The sequence below is a fragment of the Amblyomma mixtum genome, chromosome 3 (genome assembly GCF_055824585.1).
Source record: "Amblyomma mixtum isolate Tamu chromosome 3, ASM5582458v1, whole genome shotgun sequence".
Classification (NCBI taxonomy): Eukaryota; Metazoa; Arthropoda; class Arachnida; order Ixodida; family Ixodidae; genus Amblyomma; species Amblyomma mixtum.
The window spans coordinates 200328402-200347656 of NC_143014.1; the positions used below are offsets into that span (position 1 = coordinate 200328402).

General features: G+C 46.0%; 2 protein-coding genes and 1 pseudogene across 3 annotated transcripts in view; 1 reads left to right on the plus strand and 2 right to left on the minus strand.

The window, feature by feature from the left end:
- Positions 1 to 16197, minus strand: part of LOC149353277 (serine/threonine-protein phosphatase 1 regulatory subunit 10-like) — a 90142-nt gene extending 73945 nt beyond the window's left edge. The window contains exons 1-3 of the mRNA XM_089582447.1: positions 15971 to 16197; positions 5410 to 5525; positions 2495 to 2571 (exon numbers count right to left, since the gene is read on the minus strand). Of these exons, the coding sequence (XP_089438573.1) occupies positions 2495 to 2571; positions 5410 to 5525; positions 15971 to 16193 (416 nt within the window). The 5' untranslated portion in view covers positions 16194 to 16197. The remainder of the gene's footprint in view (positions 1 to 2494; positions 2572 to 5409; positions 5526 to 15970) is intronic.
- Positions 6460 to 13355, plus strand: LOC149353280 (uncharacterized). The gene is made up of 3 exons (XM_089582452.1): positions 6460 to 6863; positions 7329 to 7450; positions 11796 to 13355. The coding sequence occupies exons 1-3, from the start codon at positions 6532 to 6534 to the stop codon at positions 12908 to 12910; spliced, it is 1569 nt and encodes a 522-aa protein (XP_089438578.1). The 5' UTR covers positions 6460 to 6531; the 3' UTR covers positions 12911 to 13355.
- LOC149353281 (uncharacterized) lies at positions 7420 to 15956 on the minus strand (annotated as a pseudogene). Its single transcript, XR_016290950.1, has 2 exons — positions 15462 to 15956; positions 7420 to 14578 (listed from the first exon to the last, which is right to left on the minus strand). The product of XR_016290950.1 is annotated as an uncharacterized LOC149353281 (transcript).
- Positions 16198 to 19255: the final 3058 nt, after the last annotated feature.

A 19255-nucleotide genomic window follows, 5' to 3' on the forward strand; every position in this document is an offset into this window, starting at 1 on the left:
GTGTTCAAGCGTCAGCACATTGAGAGGCACGCTGACCAAGCCGCGGGCCGACAGCTCGCCTCTCAAAGTGCTGACGCATGAACACGTAGTGCGCGGGCCGCGGGCGAACGGACCGTCGTGTGAATCGGCCTTCACCGGTTTCACTGCTCAAGCACCTTACAGCTGCCACCGAGTCATCGGTGTTTATAGAAATGCAAGAGACGGCTTTTCACTACTTTCAAGGGCTTTTTTCTTGACATCACCACTATATCAGCCGATTAGACGGGCACACAGACAGCCTCGCTACAGCTGATCCCCTGAGAAACTCCAGCTTCCACTTACCTGTATGATCTTCACAGTGACATGCTTCAGCTTCTCAGACGAGGAATATGGTGTTGCTGCCAAAGCATGAGGGCTCCGTACAAACCTCTCCCACCGTCTTCAAGCTTCGGACAGGGGGAGGTTGGACGGCTAAGACGAGTGAACAACCGTCTCTTCGGCCCTGCTCGCTTCGCAAATGAATGGTCAAGAGCGGTTATAAGCTGAAAGCCTATGCACACGCCCCACCCGAGTCCCGGCCCACCGAATGCTCCAGGGTAACAACAAGCGCACCACACAGTCGTCCAGTCCCGCAAGAAGAGCCCCACGCACACCGCCCCACCATGGTGGCACCGCAGCAGCGACGAGGCGGGCGGCGATGCGTCCTGTGCGGCCCAAGCGCGGGCCCCAAGCAAGCGGCGTGTGCGCGCAGTGTCCTTACTCTTGGCTCGCCCGCTACACACGCTGTCGCCAGCCGATGTGCCAGTTGCAGACGGCCTCCAGCAGGCAGGTACCTTAGGATGTCCAGAAGGGGGTCGCTAATGCTTACGCAGAGAGGCATGAGAGATCGTGTACCCCACCAACGCCTTTTAGCTAAACTTTCATGCTTATGCCTCAATCCCCTGATATTAAAATGGATTCGCTGCTTCCTAACTGATTGCTTTCAATTCACTGTTATCGATAATGACAATTCTCCCACAACAAAAGTCTTCTCTGGTGTGCCTCAGGGCTCGGTGCTCGGCCCACTTTTATTTTTAATCTTCATCAATGATCTTCCTTCCGACATTTCATCGACAATTCGTCTTTTCGCAGATGACTGCATCCTGTACCGCCGCATAACTACCAACAATGATCAGGAATTGCTCCAAATCGACCTAAACAGAATTGAAAGCTGGTGTTCCACATGACTAATGACGCTCAATGTAACGAAATGCAAATACATGCAGGTATCACGCAAGCGCACTAATATCGACTACGCTTATTCACTCAGTTCAACCATCCTCACTAAAGCCGAATCATACCGGTATCTTGGCATCCATATCACGAGCAACCTCACTTGGTCCGAGCACATCACGAAGATTGCTGCTGATGCATCGAAAACACTCAGCTTTATCAGACGCAACCTCAGTTTCTCCCCTTCTTCCATTCGCAGCCTAGCCTACAAAACTTTCGTCCGTAGCAAACTTGAATTTGCATCCCCAATATGGAACCCACATCAAGCCTACTTAATAGCCAGCCTAGAAGCCGTCCAAAACCGTGCAGCCCGCTTTATTTCCTCCAACTATGACACCCGCTCTAGCATTACCAAAATACAATTATCTGCCGACATCGAGCCTCTCGCGCATAGGCGTATAATTGCCCGTTTATAATTATTCCATAAATTGTACTATTGTTTTCCCTCACTTCAACATTCCCTTCTGCTCCCTCCCCTCCGAACATCACGGCGTCTTTTCAACTCCATGAGCATCCTAAGACTTCATGGCTCCTCAAACGCATTTAACAAGTCATTTCTGCCTCTTGCCATTAATGAATGGAATTCACTACCCGAATGTATTGTCACTGAACGCGATGCTCTTAAGTTCCGCCAAATGCTGTCATTGCACTTGAAATCCCAATGTGGGTAACTGTTGCCTTTGCGTTTTATTTTTATGTTATGATTGTTTGATCTACTACTGCACCTGTCTGCCTGATTTATAAACGTGTTTTTCTTTTTTCTCTTCCCCAAGCAACGATTGTTTCACTGTATACTTTTTCTTCACTATATACTTTTTTCACTGTTTTTTTTTCACTGTTTTACTGTACTTTTTTGTATATGTATTTTTTTTACCTAATAACGTCATTACTTGCTTCGATGTTCGCCCCCCCCCCCCCCCTATGTAATACCCCGCCAGGGGTCTTTAAGGGCCAATAAATGATGATGATGATATGGGGGGTGGTGAGAGGGAGGGTGTAAGGGTGAGACACACAGAGGCGCCAGTCCGGCGGGACAGGCGCCACTTTCCTCCAGGGCTGGAGAGCGAGCTGGGCCCGCCCTGTTCTGGAAAAACAAGATCCGCGTTTCATAGATGCAACAGCAGTAAAATCTCAGCCCATGGTAAACCAACCACAAACCAAAGACCCAAAGAGCAGCCAGATGTGCAGTCATTACTCAGGAGCAGCAGCCAGTGAAGATGCCAGCATAAGCGAAGGTACTCACCTAGACAACCTGGACACCTCGTCCGAACTGCGGATGCCCCCCTCAGTTGACAGCAGAGAAAACAGGTCCCCCAGCAGCTGCAGCGGATCGATGGGAGCCTGGCTTTTATCACTGGCTTTTCGAGGTGCTCAAGTCACATCAAAATCTAAGCATTTCCACCACTGCTATAAAGCACTGTTGACAGCCACAGAGAGGGTCAGCAATCCCACCACAAACACTACAATCGCCACTGAAGGTATTGTAAATATGAAAGTCAGCCTGCAAATACAAAAACTGCTAACAGAATGCTAATTTTTTCTAATGTATTTACGCTTGAATTTGAAGTGAACTGCATGTTTTTACATGCTGTTTCTTGCCCCAGTTATATTTATACCCCTTACAAAACCTCCAATCAAAACTCTTGCACAACTTGCGCCCAGTTTCTGGAGGTTAGCAGATGGTGGCACTGTCAATAACTTCAACAAGATAACGGTGAAGACACACCATGTTTTCTTTTCCGTGTTCAAGCGGTCCTAAGCGGCCCATTTTGACTGCAGCACACGAAGCAACAGTTTCAAAACTACTCAAGACGGAAAAGCAGCACAACCGTTTTGTATTTGGCCTGGCTTCTACCATGGAATCATGGCACCGCCGCAATACGGTGGCTAGATGTAGCCAACTAAGCTCTCCGCTGTGTGCAGATTAAATTCCTTCAATAATGCCCTTTTTCACTCCTACACATTGAGCGTAAGGTTATGTTTGTTATTAGGCTCTATGGATATTAGCAATGCACTTTGTGCCATAAAACTTAATATGACTAAGATTTGCCTCGTGAAAAGTTATTTGTTATGACTGAATCCATGTTTTCGGCACAACATTAGCCAAGAAACCACATCTTTCCGTCATTTCCGCAGTGGACAAGTTGCGCGTCGCCCCGTTTGCCTTTGTATGTATCAGAAACTCTATAGCGACAATCTGATAACCTTCCGAGTGACTTGTGCAGAATTTCGACACAGGTATGATCACAAAGCTCTGGGTTGCACTGGCACATTTTCAACAGATTTTAGTAACAATAAGGCCCTGTACACCTCTTGAACGCAGAAAAAAATGCACTGTGCAAATAGAAGCAACTCCCTCACCCACTGCCCTACAAGGGTTGCCCACAAATGCGCTCCTGGTACCAAGCAATCAGTACGAGTAGTCAAACGTATACCAAACAAATAATGGTCACGACGGTTACCACTCAATGCGAAACAAAGCGACAGCTGTTAAGGTATTTATACTTTACGATGCGTTGTGGTAGAAGCGACCTCACATTTGTATAGTTCCAGGGCACGCTTTTTAGTTTTCTACAGTCCTTTTTCGTCCAGGTCTCCTCTCCAGTCTGCCATACTATAAGTGTAGTGCCGCTGATGATCCTCTCCTCGGGCGGCGCGCTTCGCAGCAGCTGCCACAGACTGTGCTACATTCCTCCGTTCTCGCCACACCCTTGCTCCTTTTTCCACGGTATGAACAGTCCGGATGGTTACCGTGGTACCCCCTACACTCTCACCAAACCCCCCTTGTATGGAAACTACTCTCCGCTTGGTTCCCACGGCAACCACGAACCGGTTGTGTGTTCTCAAGCTCTCGCCATACACTCCTCCTCCTATGGCAATCATCCTCCATTTAGAGAATTCTCCGCTTGTACTACACCTTCCTCCTTCCACAGTACCCCTCCTCGTACTTCCAGGGTAAACACCCTCTGGGTGATTTCTGTGGCAAGCACCGACCAGTTGCACCTTCTTACGCTCTTGCCATACCCTCCTCCTTCCATGGTAACCACTTTCCTGACTCCTGTGGTAACAACCGACTGGTTATGCATTTCTCCGCTCACGTCATACCTTCCTCCTTGCACGGGTTACCACTCTCCAAGTGGGTCCCATGACAACGCACCCACCGGTTATGCAGACGACAATGACAGACTACTACGATGCAAAACCCAGGAACGGGCGCTTAACAGCTGTCGCTGTAAAAAAAAAAACATTGGAATGCCACCTTTCCCTTTCCGACTGAAGCATGCACAGTCACCCAGGTGTCGCCACCATCAGTGCGTAATATCACATCCAGAAAAAGCCTGCAGGTACACAGGACAAAAAGAAAGGAGTCGCTTTTCTTTATTTTTTCTTCAGAGGCTTTGCGGTACAAGGGCACGCCGGATATCCATCTGAGATGCAATTTACGCTCCAAACCTAACAGACGCTCCTGAACACGCTGTCAGGTACTTACAACAAAACACTTATGCCGCGACATGTATGTGCAGCGGCACAAGCCGGACTGAAAAATCCCAAGGTATTTTGACAGACTGGAATACCCACGGCAGCACTTCGTAGTGGCGTTATGTTACCAGGTCAGAGGTTGACAAGGTCGTACAGTCTGCCAAGAAGAAACACACCTGCGAAATACACTGCCATTTTCCGACTTTGTGTGGTCATTGCCTGCACACGTAGCACGGATGCGTACCAAGGTGGCTGTAAGGAATATCTCGGCGCCCCCGGCAGTGCCATTGTGCGGTCTTTAAAGAAAGGTCTTTGGAGTGCATACGCGGAAAATCACGCACAACGACGCCTTGACCTGGCACAGGTTGCGCGCATTCTGCAATCTGCAAAAGCCCTGCATTTACGTGCTCATAGCCACGACTGCATGGCACTGACATCCAATAAATCAAAGGGTGCAACTTTTTAAACAAGCTATGTTACTTCAAAGGAGTAAGCAATACATTTAGCTGACATGAAAACAGGTACCTGCCTGAGCCAAACTGATCGGTTTAGGAATTCTAGTAATTATAAAACACCACATTTCTGGTTGCAAAATATTCTTCCGAGGCAAAAGGTGGCGTGCTGATAACTAAATTGCAGTGACAGCTACTATTACAACACTGCTATGATAATGCTTACCGGTGAGTCAAAGAGTCTCGAACAAGGTTCAGGTTCGATATCGCCATCTTTCCCGCCCCACAGCTCCTTGAAGCTCAAATTTTCTGGAAGGCTTTCCATGATACTGCAAGTGTCACCTGAAACAGCAGCAACAATAGGCCAAAAGCATTACTATCAGTTGATTCAAACGGTTATGTAACATACTTATTTCGTAAAAACAAGCAGAGACAACTATACCACCTGTTTTTCAAAGGTTGAAGAAAGCCTACACATTATAATTCTCGCGATGGGAATACAGAAACCCCTGAAAAAAAAAGGGGGGAGGGGGTTCAAATGGAAGGTGTATAACACCAGGTAACGTAATTATAATAAAAAAAAAAGTTTCAGTCTCACAACATGCTATCAGTCTGCATTAGATCACCTCAGACTGGGAAGCAAACCTCGAATTCAATTTCACAGTCAGGTCTAGGCTCTTTCTTTCACATTTATAATTTGTCAGCCATGCCTCACTGAAAGCTACAGTGTGGAAAGTGAAACTCTGTCTGCAATTCTGTCACAACATTGAGCTCGTCAAACTATACTCTAATTAAAGGCAGAGAGAGCCTACCTCTTAGCGCTAACCTGAGGATATGAAACTATAACTCCACAACAGTCTTTGAATGCAAAATACTCACTTCACCGAAGTCGTTTAAGATGCAGCAGGCCATTTCTACAACTAGGGTAAGCCATGGTCGGTAAGGCATGCATGGTCAGCACGCCGACACCTCCACTGTCTACACTTTTCAATCTTGAGCTCAGAATGAATTTTCCAAGTGCGACACTTCCTGCGAAACATGGTAACAGCTAAGGTACGTGAATGCAGAACTAGTTGCGGGCAGCGGTACTGTCAAACGGGAGAAAGGGCTTTTTTTTCCCCCGTCCATTAACACTCCTTAAATGGACCTTTTTCACGTTGGGAGAGCGCCCCTAGCGGCGGCCGCCGAAGCACAACTGGTGGCTCGGTCGGGTCGCTCGCGTCGCGCAGTGAGCCGCAGTCAGTTTGTTGTTCCGTCCGTGTTTGTTGACGCAGTTTTCGTGCTCATCCGACCATCGGCTTTTGCCATTATATATTGCTGTGAACATTTTCTTTCTGTTGAGCTGAGAATGTTTTCGGCGATGGATTTCGCGCAGTTTTTTGACGCGAGCAAGCAGTGGACCAACGATTTGACATCTGTGCCTCCGATCAGTGATAGTGTGATTGACACGCACTTTTACGCATCGAACCGGCAACTGCTGAGAGGATGGGCGTTCAAAGAAGAGAAATACATCCGCCGCATTGAATGTTGCGTTCATCAGCACTCGCCCGACGGCGAGCTGCTGATACTGAGAAGCATCTGCCTTTGCTCAATGAAACCCGGACATTATAGACAAGTTGCAGCACTACGTGATGACGGACAAACAAAGGTAGTGCAAGCATACTGCGACTGCGTTGCTGGGTTAGTACACATTCCTTTGAATATTGAAAGGTGCGCTCATATGTACTGCCCTGCCATTCGCTTAGTCTTGAATAAATCTGTCGACACGGCGATATAACCAGTGGTGTGATGTATACTGTTCTCGCAATCCCGGGCGTTTATTTATGACGCCTTCTTAAGTCGTGGATACTTTAAGCGTAGGAAGGCCTGTTTCATAGACTTATTTAACGCTGGAGTTTTTTAAGTACACGGCTCCAGAGATCAGTTATGTACATGTGTTACTTTGGTTCCCGTATTATCGTCTTGACCGCCCTGTTAATAAACAGAATAGACTTTTAACTGCGCAACTGCTGGGTTTTAAACATGCACTAAGAATGGTAATAGGTGCCTGCCAAAGCAGCATGCAGAAGTGCGTATATAGAAGTCGTTTGCATGCATTCCAACAAAGGATGTTTTTGCAACTCTTTTCAATGCGTTCTTTTGCAGACTGAGCCAGAGGTGCCAGCACATCGCTGCCCTCCTTTTTGCTGTCCGCAGCATTCAGACACCTTCATGTACCGATATGCCATGCCGATGGATGGCACCAACACAAGGAAGAAAGAAAGAAAGTATTTATTTAGCATAAAACATGAAATACAAAGAGACAATTTCAGGGACCCAACAAAATTTGTTTAAGGGTCCCGACCACTATAAGCTATTACATATGACGTAGACGACAGCAACAAATAACGCAACTATATGACAATAAGCATGTTACAGCAGTAGGCACTGGATACTAGTGACAATATCAAATAAACATGTTATAATTAGAAAAGAAAAACACAAACCACAGCACTAAAGAATGTAGACTAGGTTGAATTTAGTAGAAAATGTTTTAATTGTTTCTGAAAGGCATGAAGTGTAGGTGAAATTTGAACGTTATATTCAAGACTATTCCACAGATAAGGACCCATAAATTGCAACGTTTGTCGACCATAATTTGTATGTATTGTAGGAAGCAAGAGCCGATGTCTTGTAGTAGACGTGTTCGTGCGTAGTGAGTGACGAAGACATACTGTAGGTAAATTGAGTGTGTTGTGAATTATCTGATAATTAAGGAAGCGGTATTATAAGTTACTAGGTCATATACATTTAGGATACCAAGAACGGCAAATAATTCATCCGGATGAGTATGCTGAATGTTTTGCGCGACAATTCGAAGAGCTCTTTTTTGAAAAGCATATAAGGGGGCGATGTGAGATGAATATGTGCATCCCCAAACAGACACACAGTAATTAATATGTGAATGAACAAAGGCGTAATAAAGGTTAACAAGCACATCAACGGGGAAAAAATTTCGGCATTTGGAAAGTGCATGCAGGCCGTATGAGGCTTTTTTAATTACTGAACGGATGCGTAAATCAAACTTGAGATAACTATCTATCACAATACCCAAAAATTTTGTGTTGGTAGCATGCTGAATAGGCCGGTTATTGTAAATTACATCTGTATGCTGAGACACAATTCTTCTGCCAGAGTGAAAAAGGATAAAAACGGTTTTATTAGGATTGAGGTTGACTGCATTCGCCATGCACCATTTATGTACATTTTGTGATTCTTTATTTACTTTTCTAATCAGGGCACTTTCATCGCGATCTGATAATACTAGAGTCGTATCATCGGCATATAATACAGTTTGGGCATAAGTTAATTGGGAAGGCAAGTCGTTGATATAAAGCAAAAAAAACAAAGGTCCCAACACGGAGCCTTGGGGAACCCCGATATTAATCACCTTTGCAGTCGACTGTGAATTTCCGAAGAAAACAACTTGATGGCGGTCCTTTAGGTAACTTTCAATGAGTGTTAGGGGTGTGCCGTTGACGCCGTAACCAATTAACTTTTCTTTAAGAATGCTGTGGTTTAGAGAATCAAAGGCTTTGGCGAAGTCGATAAATATGCCTGCTGCTAGGGAACCCGAATCAATAAACTACCTAACTATGTCAACAAAGGTCGAAACGGCAGTTGTTGTGGAATATCCTTTTCTGAACCCAAATTGGTAGGGTGACAGAATACTGTGTTTTTCTAGGTAGCTGTTAATTCTTGCTGCTAACAGTTTTTCAGCGACCTTGCTGAAAAACGGTAATATTGATATCGGCCTGTAATTCTGGATGTTATCTTTTTCTTTTGACTTGTATAAAGGAAGAACTTTTGCTACTTTCATTTTTGCCGGAAAAACGCCTGTCGAGAAAATTAAATTGACAATATGGGCTAGCACTGGAGATATTATTTCTATCACCAATTTAGCACTTTGGGCTGAAATGTTATCAATGCCACAAGAAGCATTACGCATGCCGGTTATTGCTGACTTTACCTCATCTCCATCTGTAGGAAGATAAAATGAGCCAGTTGGTCGGACGAGGCATGTGGCATAGGGTTCAGTTGGATTTATATTTTCTATTGACGAAAAGTAATCGCTAAAAGCTGCACAGATATCCTCTGGTGACGTATGTGTTGTGCCATTATATGCTACTTTATCAGGCAATTGTTGCTTTCTTTCTCTGCCAAGGTATTTGTTCACGATACTCCAGTTTTTCTTTGAATACTTTCCATTAAAACGGACCTGATCACTGAAGTAGGCTTTTTTTGCAGCAAAGAGCACATTGTTTAAAATTCTTGAGTACTCTGAATACCGGCGTCTTAATGATGCATTAAAGGGTTGTTTTTTTAGTTTTCTATACATATTGTATTTCTTTTTAATGCAAAGTAAGACCGAGTTCGATACCCAAGGATTTCGTGGGGTTTTGTGCTTAGCAGTAACAGAGTAAGAGGTGGTCGCAGACGTCATTGCTTCTGTGTAAAGTTGAACAAATTGGTTATAGCTGTCATTAGTGCAGCTAGATGAATATACAGACGACCAGTCAATAGCACATACATTATTTACAAACCGCGAGTGATTAAAAAATCTCCAATTATAATGCTTATTAGAAATTTTCAAATAGTTTGACATTGTAAACAGCACAGGATAATGATCAGTAATGTCGGCCTCTATAACGAACGAACTACAAACACGGACATTAGTTAACAAATGGTCAATAATTGTAGCACTGTGTTCTGTTACTCTCATGGGTAAGTCAACAAGACACGTATACCCGTAACTACTATAACAAGAAACATATTCATAACATGACGGGCAATTGTTATTTGATACATCAATATTAAAATCACCCATAATGATTACAGCAGCATTATCATTTAAAAAAGAACAAAGTATGCGGTCAAAATCAGAACAAAACTCTTGGTATAGTGCTGAAGGCGATCGGTAGACCACTCCAATGATAAGATTCTTAGCCATCTGTAAATGCGATTTTTCTATGCATACCCAAACACTTTCACAATTTTCTGTTAAGAAATCAACATGATTCAGCCGTTTATAGCTTATATTTTCATCGATATACAACGCAACACCACCATGGGGAAAATTTGATTTAAGTTTGTTTTTGCGACATTGTGCTCCTAGGTTGTAACCGGTTTTGTTAAAAAGTTCCAATTCCTCTGGACTTAGCCAACTTTCAGATATGCCCAAAAAGGCAAAATGAGAATCGAATAAGTTTGTGAAGTTGAATATAGAATCTACATTTTTTCTCAGGCTTCTGGCATTGAAATGCGCACCCAACAGCACATCTTGCGATGCTATTCTCTGATTGATAACGTCAACAGTCGGATAAGTCGCCTGGATGCCCATTTAGATTATCTAGTTGATACTAGCCAGATCATCATCGCAAGTCACACGAACAATGGGGCTGTCTGTTGTCTTTCGCGCCTTTCCTTGTCCTTGATCTGTCCATATGAACTTCCACCCTTTTTCCTTTTGACCGCTTCTGCCAAGAGCCTTTTGTTTTCTGGAGTAAGGTGCTCATTCACAAACACCAGTTTGTTATCGCCTGAGAAGCCCAAGCTCTCAGTGTCAAGTCGCGCTTTCTTCCCTTTTTGATAAAATTCGTTACGTAGCTTCCGAGACACAAAGCGTACAATCAGGTTCTTTTCGTCTGAGCTGTGTCTGAGGGAAACTCGGTGGCAGACGTCGATATCATCGGAAGTGACAGAGCATCCAACTTTTTTCCAATTTCTTGTATAATCAGCTCGCAGTTCTCGTTTGTAGTCACACGTATGCCTTTCAACATTATTAGCTCTTGAATACTGTTCCAGTGAATTGACGCGGTTTGTCAACTCTCGGTTTTGTTTCTGAAGAAGTTCATTGCTAGCTCTGAGGGATGCGTTCTCGCAAATTACTTCTTCACATTTAGACAAGAGGGATTCAAACTTAGAGTTCATAAAGTTCATGCTTTCTTCTACAGCGTCTACCTTTTCCGGCAACCGCCGGAGTTCCTCTAGTTGAAGAACAATGTGGTTTAATTTTGAGTCTACTGAGGGCATATTTTGAAGCCTAGGCAAGGCAAGGCTATTTTACATTTCACTCAACATTTTAAGTGCATTGACTTATGTGTTATGACACCTGCTTTTACATGGAGAAAAAGCATTTTGGGCATGGTAGCTGATATACATGCAATGTTGTTGTGCAGTCACACAACAGAAAAAGGACACACACTGCATGGAGATAAATATTTATTATTTTTGTCTTTGTTTGGTTCCTTGCATGTTTCTTGCCCATCATTTGGTTGTGCTGCTTAAAAAGTCTGACTTAAGGGTATCCAGCACATTGTTACTGCTGTATTCAAAGAGCATCTTCAATCCAGCTTTGTATTTTGCCTCGAACAGCTGTACTTTATTTGTTGAACTCATTGCTTATGCAGCTTTGAAATGATCGAACCTCGTCTGTGGAGTTGCAGAGAAAGATCATAAGGGACAAAGATACATTTTTTCATTAAGTGGACTGCCTTGAGCAGATGAATGCCAAGCAGTTCAAATGCACGTAACGGTAGTGTTTTCTACAAGTGGTGATTTTTTCACTTGCAGGTCACAACCGTCTGCTGACAAAGCCACTGGTTGATATAACTTTCAAGAAACATGTCATCAACAAAACAGTGCCAGCAAAGCGGAAGCGACGACTGCCACCAGATTATTCGTCGGCCAACCAATCTAACTACGCAGCCTTCGTGAAGAAAATTGCTGATGATGCACCGCACTTAGTGTGGAACAGGTACTCGACCAGCAAGCCAGCACCACCCTGCCACGTGAGTGACATTTCAGACACTGAAGATTTGCATTCTGAGAAGTGTTTGGCAAAAAGAAGGGACACTTTTGAGCAGCTTGTCCCGCTAACAACAGCTGAGCGAGAGGAGATCTGCGTGAAAACAGTAGGTCAAGATGAAAATGCATTATGGGCTGCTGAAAGGACTGGTCGGCTAACGGCATCGAATTTCAGAAGAATTCTCTGCTGCAGAAAGCCTGAAGGAGTTGTTAAGGATATTCTGTATCCAAGAAGAAAAACACTTAGACACGATGACCCAAGAATGTATGGACTGCAAAATGAAGAAGCAGCCGTACTGCAATACATTCAAATAATGCAGCTGTACGACAAAGACATCGAAGTGAGCAAGACGGGCCTCCATGTCCATGAAAAATATTCTTTCATCGCTGCATCACCAGACCGTCTTGTGATGGATGGAGGCATAGGTGGACTTCTCGAGGTGAAATGCCCTTCATCAAAAGCTGGACAAAAAGTGCTCGATGCATGCACTGACAAAGCATTCTGTGCTGAAGTTGTTGAGGGGGAAATGCACCTAAAGCGTTCACATGCATACTTTTATCAAATACAGGGACAACTTGGTGTCACCAGCAAGCCTTGGTGCGACTTTGCGCTGTGGACTGGCCACCCTGAACTGGAGCACTCCATATCAGTTCAGAGGATTTATTGCGATCGCCAAGTGTGGGATGAAATTCTGCAAAGACTACTTTATTTTTACAGGGCTGCAGTGATACCAGAGCTAATAACACGCCGTGTGAAACGCCTGGGATTTTTGTACACAACAGGCGCTGGCTATGTACCATTTCAAAAGTTCAGGGAGGGGTTTTACATTGTTGATGAACAGAACGAGCCACTGAAGCTGAAACTTAGAAAGCTTAAATAAATATTTTTGCTGCCTTCATCGTGCAGTGCTAAATGCAACATTTCCAAGTGTACTGAATTTTATTCGCCACCTGTACTTTCAAATATTACATTTGCAATAGACATGACATTACAAAAAGTGCACAATCATATTTTACTTATAAAGAGCATTTTAACTGCTTCTTGATAGCAAATCTTCACACACAAATGACTTGCTTCATTGAACAAGGCCAACATAGGGAAGTGATATCAGAGGTTGCATCTTTCATGCGCTATCTTAAAACCATCAACATGAACACAAGCATTAGGTAACCATCAAAATGAAAAGTTAAATTGATGAAGAGCCTATAGGGTACTGGTGATCTACTCAGAGTCTGACTGTTCATCCCTTTTGTTATTCAACAATGGTCCTCGGAAGTTTGACAGCCGAGCACAGGTGGCAAAAATTTGGTCTGCTATATCCAGCATGTTGATGGGGAATGGTTTGTCTAGTATGTGATACTCCTTTATTCTCCGTATTACTCTCTCAATGTGCACTCTTGCACTTGCCACTTGTTTTGTTTCTCGAACATCACTGGCACTCATCTGAGGCTTCCCAGGGATGCGAAATGGGGGCATATAGAGGTCAACATGAGGAGGAAGCAGGTCAGTAACTTTAAACCCTTTGTCAGCCATTACCCCATCACCTGGCTCTAACAGATCTAGGACGCCACTCTCCTCAACAATAGATCTGTCACTCGTACCTCCACCAAATAGGGGTGACACAAAGCTGATATAACAGTCTAATGTAGCCCCCACCAAACACTTCAGTGTTTGCAAATTTGTAGTTCGAAAAGGTATATCTTTGTGCATTTAAACCCGACGGCTTCTGGATGCGCACTTCAGTTGTATCCAGAATAATCCGTGTGTTCGGATACTGCGTGAAATGGGGTGGCATATGTCGCTGCACCTCGGCAAGTGATGGAAAGGTTGTTATAGCAGCCAGATCTTTGTCCAGCACGAGTATCCATTCTGTGAAAATGCGACTAAAGGTAGGCATGGAAACAGCAAAATTTCGTGAAATTTCCTTTGTTGCCATGCCTGTTCGCAGACGTACTAGAACCATAAACATTTGTTCTTCCAGAGAACGCAAATTTTGGTTTTCACTTCTGGCAAGCTTTGGGCTTCTTTCTACCACAAAATTGAGAATATGATTAAAATCAGATACAGATGGCAGCCCAGTATAATAGAGCATGTCCTGTGGTGTTTTCATGTTCTCAAGGCACAAAATTCTTGACTTCAGTTCATAATAACATGTCTGCCACTGACCAATACTTTCTTCTGCTGTTTTCAGTTGTGAATGAAGTTTACCGTTTTTCTCTTTTTCTTTAGCTAAAAGCGATTCAAGTTCTTCAATTTGTTGAAGCAGATGTTCATTCTGGCACTTCTCTGCTGAGGAATCATCAGTCATGACAGCGTCTGTTGTGTTATCTCCAGTGACACCACCTTTGAGCCATAGCTTGCGTCTGGTCCCTGTCGTGCAGTGGAGTGCTCAGTGAAGGAGCCCCATCACTCAGCCCACAACTCTCGGTTGTGGTGTTTCTTTTCTTCGACCTTTCGAAGCGGGCGACAGCACCGACGCGGCTACCATTCTTGTGTTTGAAGAGTGATGGCACGTAATCGGGATGGCCCACGAAACGAGAAGGCACCCCTGCAAAAAATATTAAACGTAAGGGAAATGCACGTCAACCTGACCTTTCTCTGAACTGTGCACTCTCGTTAATCAAATCTCTGCCTGCAGTTTCGGGAATAACAAATGGGAAGCAAATCGATTGAAAGCCCGATCGGGGTACCTAGTCAAGCGTGCTCGTTATTTGATAACAAGCTGTGCCAGGGCTGTTGACGATCTCGCAACGTGACACAGCGCTGGGGAAGCGCTTACTATTCGGCTGGCTCGCGAGCGCACGAGAGTTCCGCTGAGGAAGCCTTCGCGCAGTCAACTCCATATTGCGATGGTCTGAAAGGGGCACAATCCACTGCAGAAAAAGATGTCGAGGCGCCTGCTTTCGCAGAGGAGTTGCTCCAAAGCGGAAGGTATCCGGCGTTCTGGAGCCATCGTCGTCGTTGCAGCGAACGCTCTCGCCGCGGCCTACCGTCGAGACAGGCTATGCCACGGCGCGCACACATTCCCGCAGGCTTACTACATTCCTTCTACTTTCACTCTATCTTTTAGGCTCACTTCTTTTCAAATGCGGCACTGATATTACAGTTGCAAAGAAAGATCTGCGCGAACGAGTCACGGACGGCGAACAGGCAAAGACGCACACAAACGCGGCTCAGTCTCTGCCTCTTCGCCGTCCGTTCTTCGTTCGCGCAGTTCTTTGCGTCTATACGATCCAACTAGAACGATAGAACGACAAATAAGTTATCCCCGGTGTGCTAGCAGACAGGCTCGCGCAGTTTCCGCTTTTTTTTTTTTTTCATACGGCTACTTCTGCTACACTAGCATATAAACAACAGAGACGTCGCACCCTGTGTTTCGCGTTCAGCTTCTTAGAAAACTGAGTGCAAGAAACAAGAAAGGGAGCTTTTACCTGTCAAAAAGTGGTCGCTGCAGACACGCGAGTTGGCTGTTGGCTGCCACGGCGATCCATCGACGTTCACACGGCACATAGCCTGCACCCACTTTGCCCGTTTGGCTGCATGCAGTGATGCCGCAGGGAACCTAAAAAATCGTACATTTCCCGGCTTTTTGCCTGAATTAAAACATCCCACGGCGGCGCATCGCTGAGGCATCTCGCCAGCGGTTTCAGCAGGCACGCAAAGCGCAGAGTTCGCGACAGCTATGCAGCAGCGAAGACGCGAAGACGCGTCCGCACCAAAAAATATGGCGGTCGCACACTTCCCGCAATGCATTGCGCGCGCATGCGCAGAGTGCCACCATGAAAAAGGTCCATTGTCTCCCAGGCGTGCACACTGCAGCGAAAACGGCATGACATTTTACACTGAAGCGAAACAGCAGGAAAACATAACTGGAGCTATATCTACGCCCAAAATAAAGACGTCTGACGAGTACACTACGAACGTATTTGACTTAACATACCACAGCTGATCACCGGAGTCAAGTAGATACGCTGCCAGTCAACCAGGTGCAACCGGCGTTGGCACTCATGCAGGAACTCTGGCAGACGATCAGACGTGAAAACAGGCAAGAGCTGCCCCTGTGATATAAATTTACGCAATGCCCATACACGTGCACTCGGCACGCACGCACTTCCGCAGTCACATGGACCGCATGGACAATGAAGAGAAATGGCCGATTTCATGCAATGCCGTGGATGGACGGGGTCAGACGGGATCAAGGACGACGGGATAGACTTTTTTTTCCCCCTTTGTGCAATGCAGTAGTGCAGTTCAGTGACATAAGTTGAGTAAGGCACGTAGGCAGCGCCGCCTGTCCCTCATAACTTATGAGTAGAGACCGGATTTTAGGCAAATGCCTATTTTTTTCAACGCTTCGTAGGCGCACCATTTTTACATATGAGCACGAATTAGGTGTTCACAATATGTTTAATACTCTTTTTATAGTGCCTATAGATGCCTATTTTGGGTGTCAGTGCCTATAAATGCCTATTTCCGACGTCGGTGCCTAAAAATGCCCTATTTTACAGAAAAGGGGCCTGAAATACACTGTGATTTTGCTTTCAGATTCTGTTTGCTTTCGAATCCATTTCGGCTTTGAGTAAAACACACACGCGGCAACATTAGATGACCTCGTCATTTGGCTGTGGTGAACACTGCACCTACACCGGCTGTGCACACAATACTAACCACGTCAGCAGAAAATATCGAAGCGACCTTTTTCCTATTTTCTACCATTTTATCGAGGCAGCTTGTTGATGAGTTTGGCTGTTAAAGTGGTAGTCTACCAGATGGCACCAGATTTCGGAAAGTATACGGAGTAAGTTATAGGTTCGTCCAAATAATTCCCAGTTGGTTCCAATTGAAACCAACTGTAAAATGTTCCATAAACCTGCTGGAAACAGTTTAAAGGGTCCCTGAAAGGGGTGTCTGAGGTTGGCAAACAAATACTTGCATTATGTAGAGCGTAGGCCACTGAACGTTCATGCCGCGTACAATACATCAAAGGCGAGTAGATAATTTACAATACATTTTCAAAAACTACCTCTCCCGAGCCTCGCGGCGACCAGCGGCGGTGAACTTCCGCCCGAATCCGTACTCATTACGTCAGTTTGTACTCTTTACGTCACAAGTGCTGGGCTATGATTGGTTCGCGGTGCCAACGTGAAATCACGCATTTAACAAACTAGAAGCTCTAGATACTTCACACTCTTACTCTTTTCGGAAACATTTCGCATTTCAGCAAGCAGAGTTGTCTTTTATATGCATGTTTACGCAGTTATTGTGTGTTCGGTGTCAGAAATTAGTACTGCACTTCCGGTTTACAATGTTTTCGTCTGCTCGTGCCGCTTGTGTCACTCCGCCGGCGCCGCCGTCGAACCGAATCGGGAATCGAGGTGCGATTTGGAGTCACCGCACTACTGATTTCTGTCGCGACCTCCGTCGCATGCGCAATCAAAATGAACCGGCCGTGCTGTGTCGTTGGTTGCAAAGCCAGGGTTCGGCAAGATGTTGCCCTTCGGCACTGTCTGCCGAAAGATGGAAGTGAGCGAGCCGTCGTCGTCGTCAGGATTCAGCGCTCGATTTCTGAACGGCGTGTCCTTAAAAGCTTGGCCGACGCGCTGCACCGATCGTCGCTTGCGAACTGCCGCCCCACTACAAGCAGGGAGACACGGAGCGGTGAGCATCGCTGCGCCGCCCTACCCAAGCTCCGCTCACAACCGGTGTCGCACTTCGCCGCCGTGCAGCAATGCCTGAGCGCTGCTTGGGATGGTGTACAAATATCACAAGGCAAGATCGCCTTGTTATCAGAAATACTTCTCGAGCAGCGACAAAGCACGCCTGCTTATGTTGCGAGCTTTCGGCAACGGCACCGCTCGCGGGCGCTCAGGGCGACGAGCTCTGCTGCTGCCTGGCTGCCGTGGTCGTCGCTAGGCCTATTGCCTCTTTGGTATCGAAGCTGCAGCGGCCGGCGCTTCGGAAGTCGCCTGAGCTATAATACAAGGCTTACTCTACACATCGCTTTGCAGTCAACAGCATCATCTCACAATAAAATAATAGTATGGTCACTTTCCGCGACTCCTTCTGCAGCGAAGCGAGCGGGCGCCAGGCGAGCCGGACCCCACGTCGGGCCAGCGGCAGCTGCGAGACGGTTGTGGCAAGAAATTTGCTCGTATCACAGTCGTTACCTTTACCATGGTCAGCGATCCTCAAAAATGACACATTTTTCACATTTCTTATCCCAGGGTTTATTATTTACGTCAAGAACACACTTTAGCTCGTTTTTATGTCGCCGGCAGACGGGATCCAGGCTGGCCGGCCGGCATGCTCGGCGTACATCACGTTCGCACAAGAAAATGCAAAACAGCCATGATACCAGCGAGGATGCTTCCTAGATTCGAGCAACGAAAATATGTCTGTGCAAAAGTGGATCTTTCGGCAACGACACCGCCTGCGGCAACGCCGCGCGACGAACTGCGCGCTGGTCCCAGGCTGCCCTAGTCGTCGCTAGGCCTATCTGGTTTCGCATTGAAACCGCAGCTGACGGCGCTTCGGAAGTTGCCTGCGCTATAATAAAAGGCCTACTATTCACATCGCTTTACTGCGAACTCGTCCCATAATAAAAGATATGTTCGATTTCCACGATGCCTTCAGCAACGGAGCTAGCAGACGGTAGGCGAACCGCACCAAGTAGCAGCAGCACCAAATCGGCTGTTGGATGAAATTTGCTTGTATCGCAGTCATCACTTTTACCAGCAACTCGGTATTGGCCAACGATCGTCAGAAATTATGCATTTTTGACATGCATCTATCCAAGGGCTTGCTATGGACGAGAACAAACAATACTAGCGCGTTTTTCAGTCGCCGGTGGCCGGCATCAAGGCTGGCAGGCCGGTCCGGCGTGGCTCGGCCCCGAGCGCCCTGAGCAGCGCGCTGTACGGCATCATGACGCTGCCGCTCTCCGCACTCGTATTGGCTCCCGCTTCCCGTCGTTGCGTTTTCCGCGCGCGGCTTGTCGTAGACATCCAGCAGGTTGGACGCAGGCGACGAGCTGCGATCGGTTGTTACGACGTCGTTCACAACGGCGCGCCGCAGCGAATCGCACACACTTTTCGCACATGTGTCCCCGCCTTAAGGCTGAAATCCCATTTCGGCACTCATCCGCAAAAGTCATTCCTTCAGCTCGGGGTCTATAGTACGAGAGAAGCCGCAGCGACGGTTGCGAGACACAGGTGAACATAGCAGA

What these genes read in the sequence shown, in the direction of transcription:
- LOC149353280 (XM_089582452.1), top strand. Translation starts at nt 6,532, where the DNA reads ATGTTTTCGGCGATGGATTTCGCGCAGTTTTTTGACGCGAGCAAGCAG. An exon ending in TACTGCGACTGCGTTGCTGG is followed by an intron (nt 6,864 to 7,328) that starts GTTAGTACACAT and finishes GTTCTTTTGCAG; the next exon opens with ACTGAGCCAGAGGTGCCAGC. An exon ending in ACAAGGAAGAAAGAAAGAAA is followed by an intron (nt 7,451 to 11,795) that starts GTATTTATTTAG and finishes TTTCACTTGCAG; the next exon opens with GTCACAACCGTCTGCTGACA.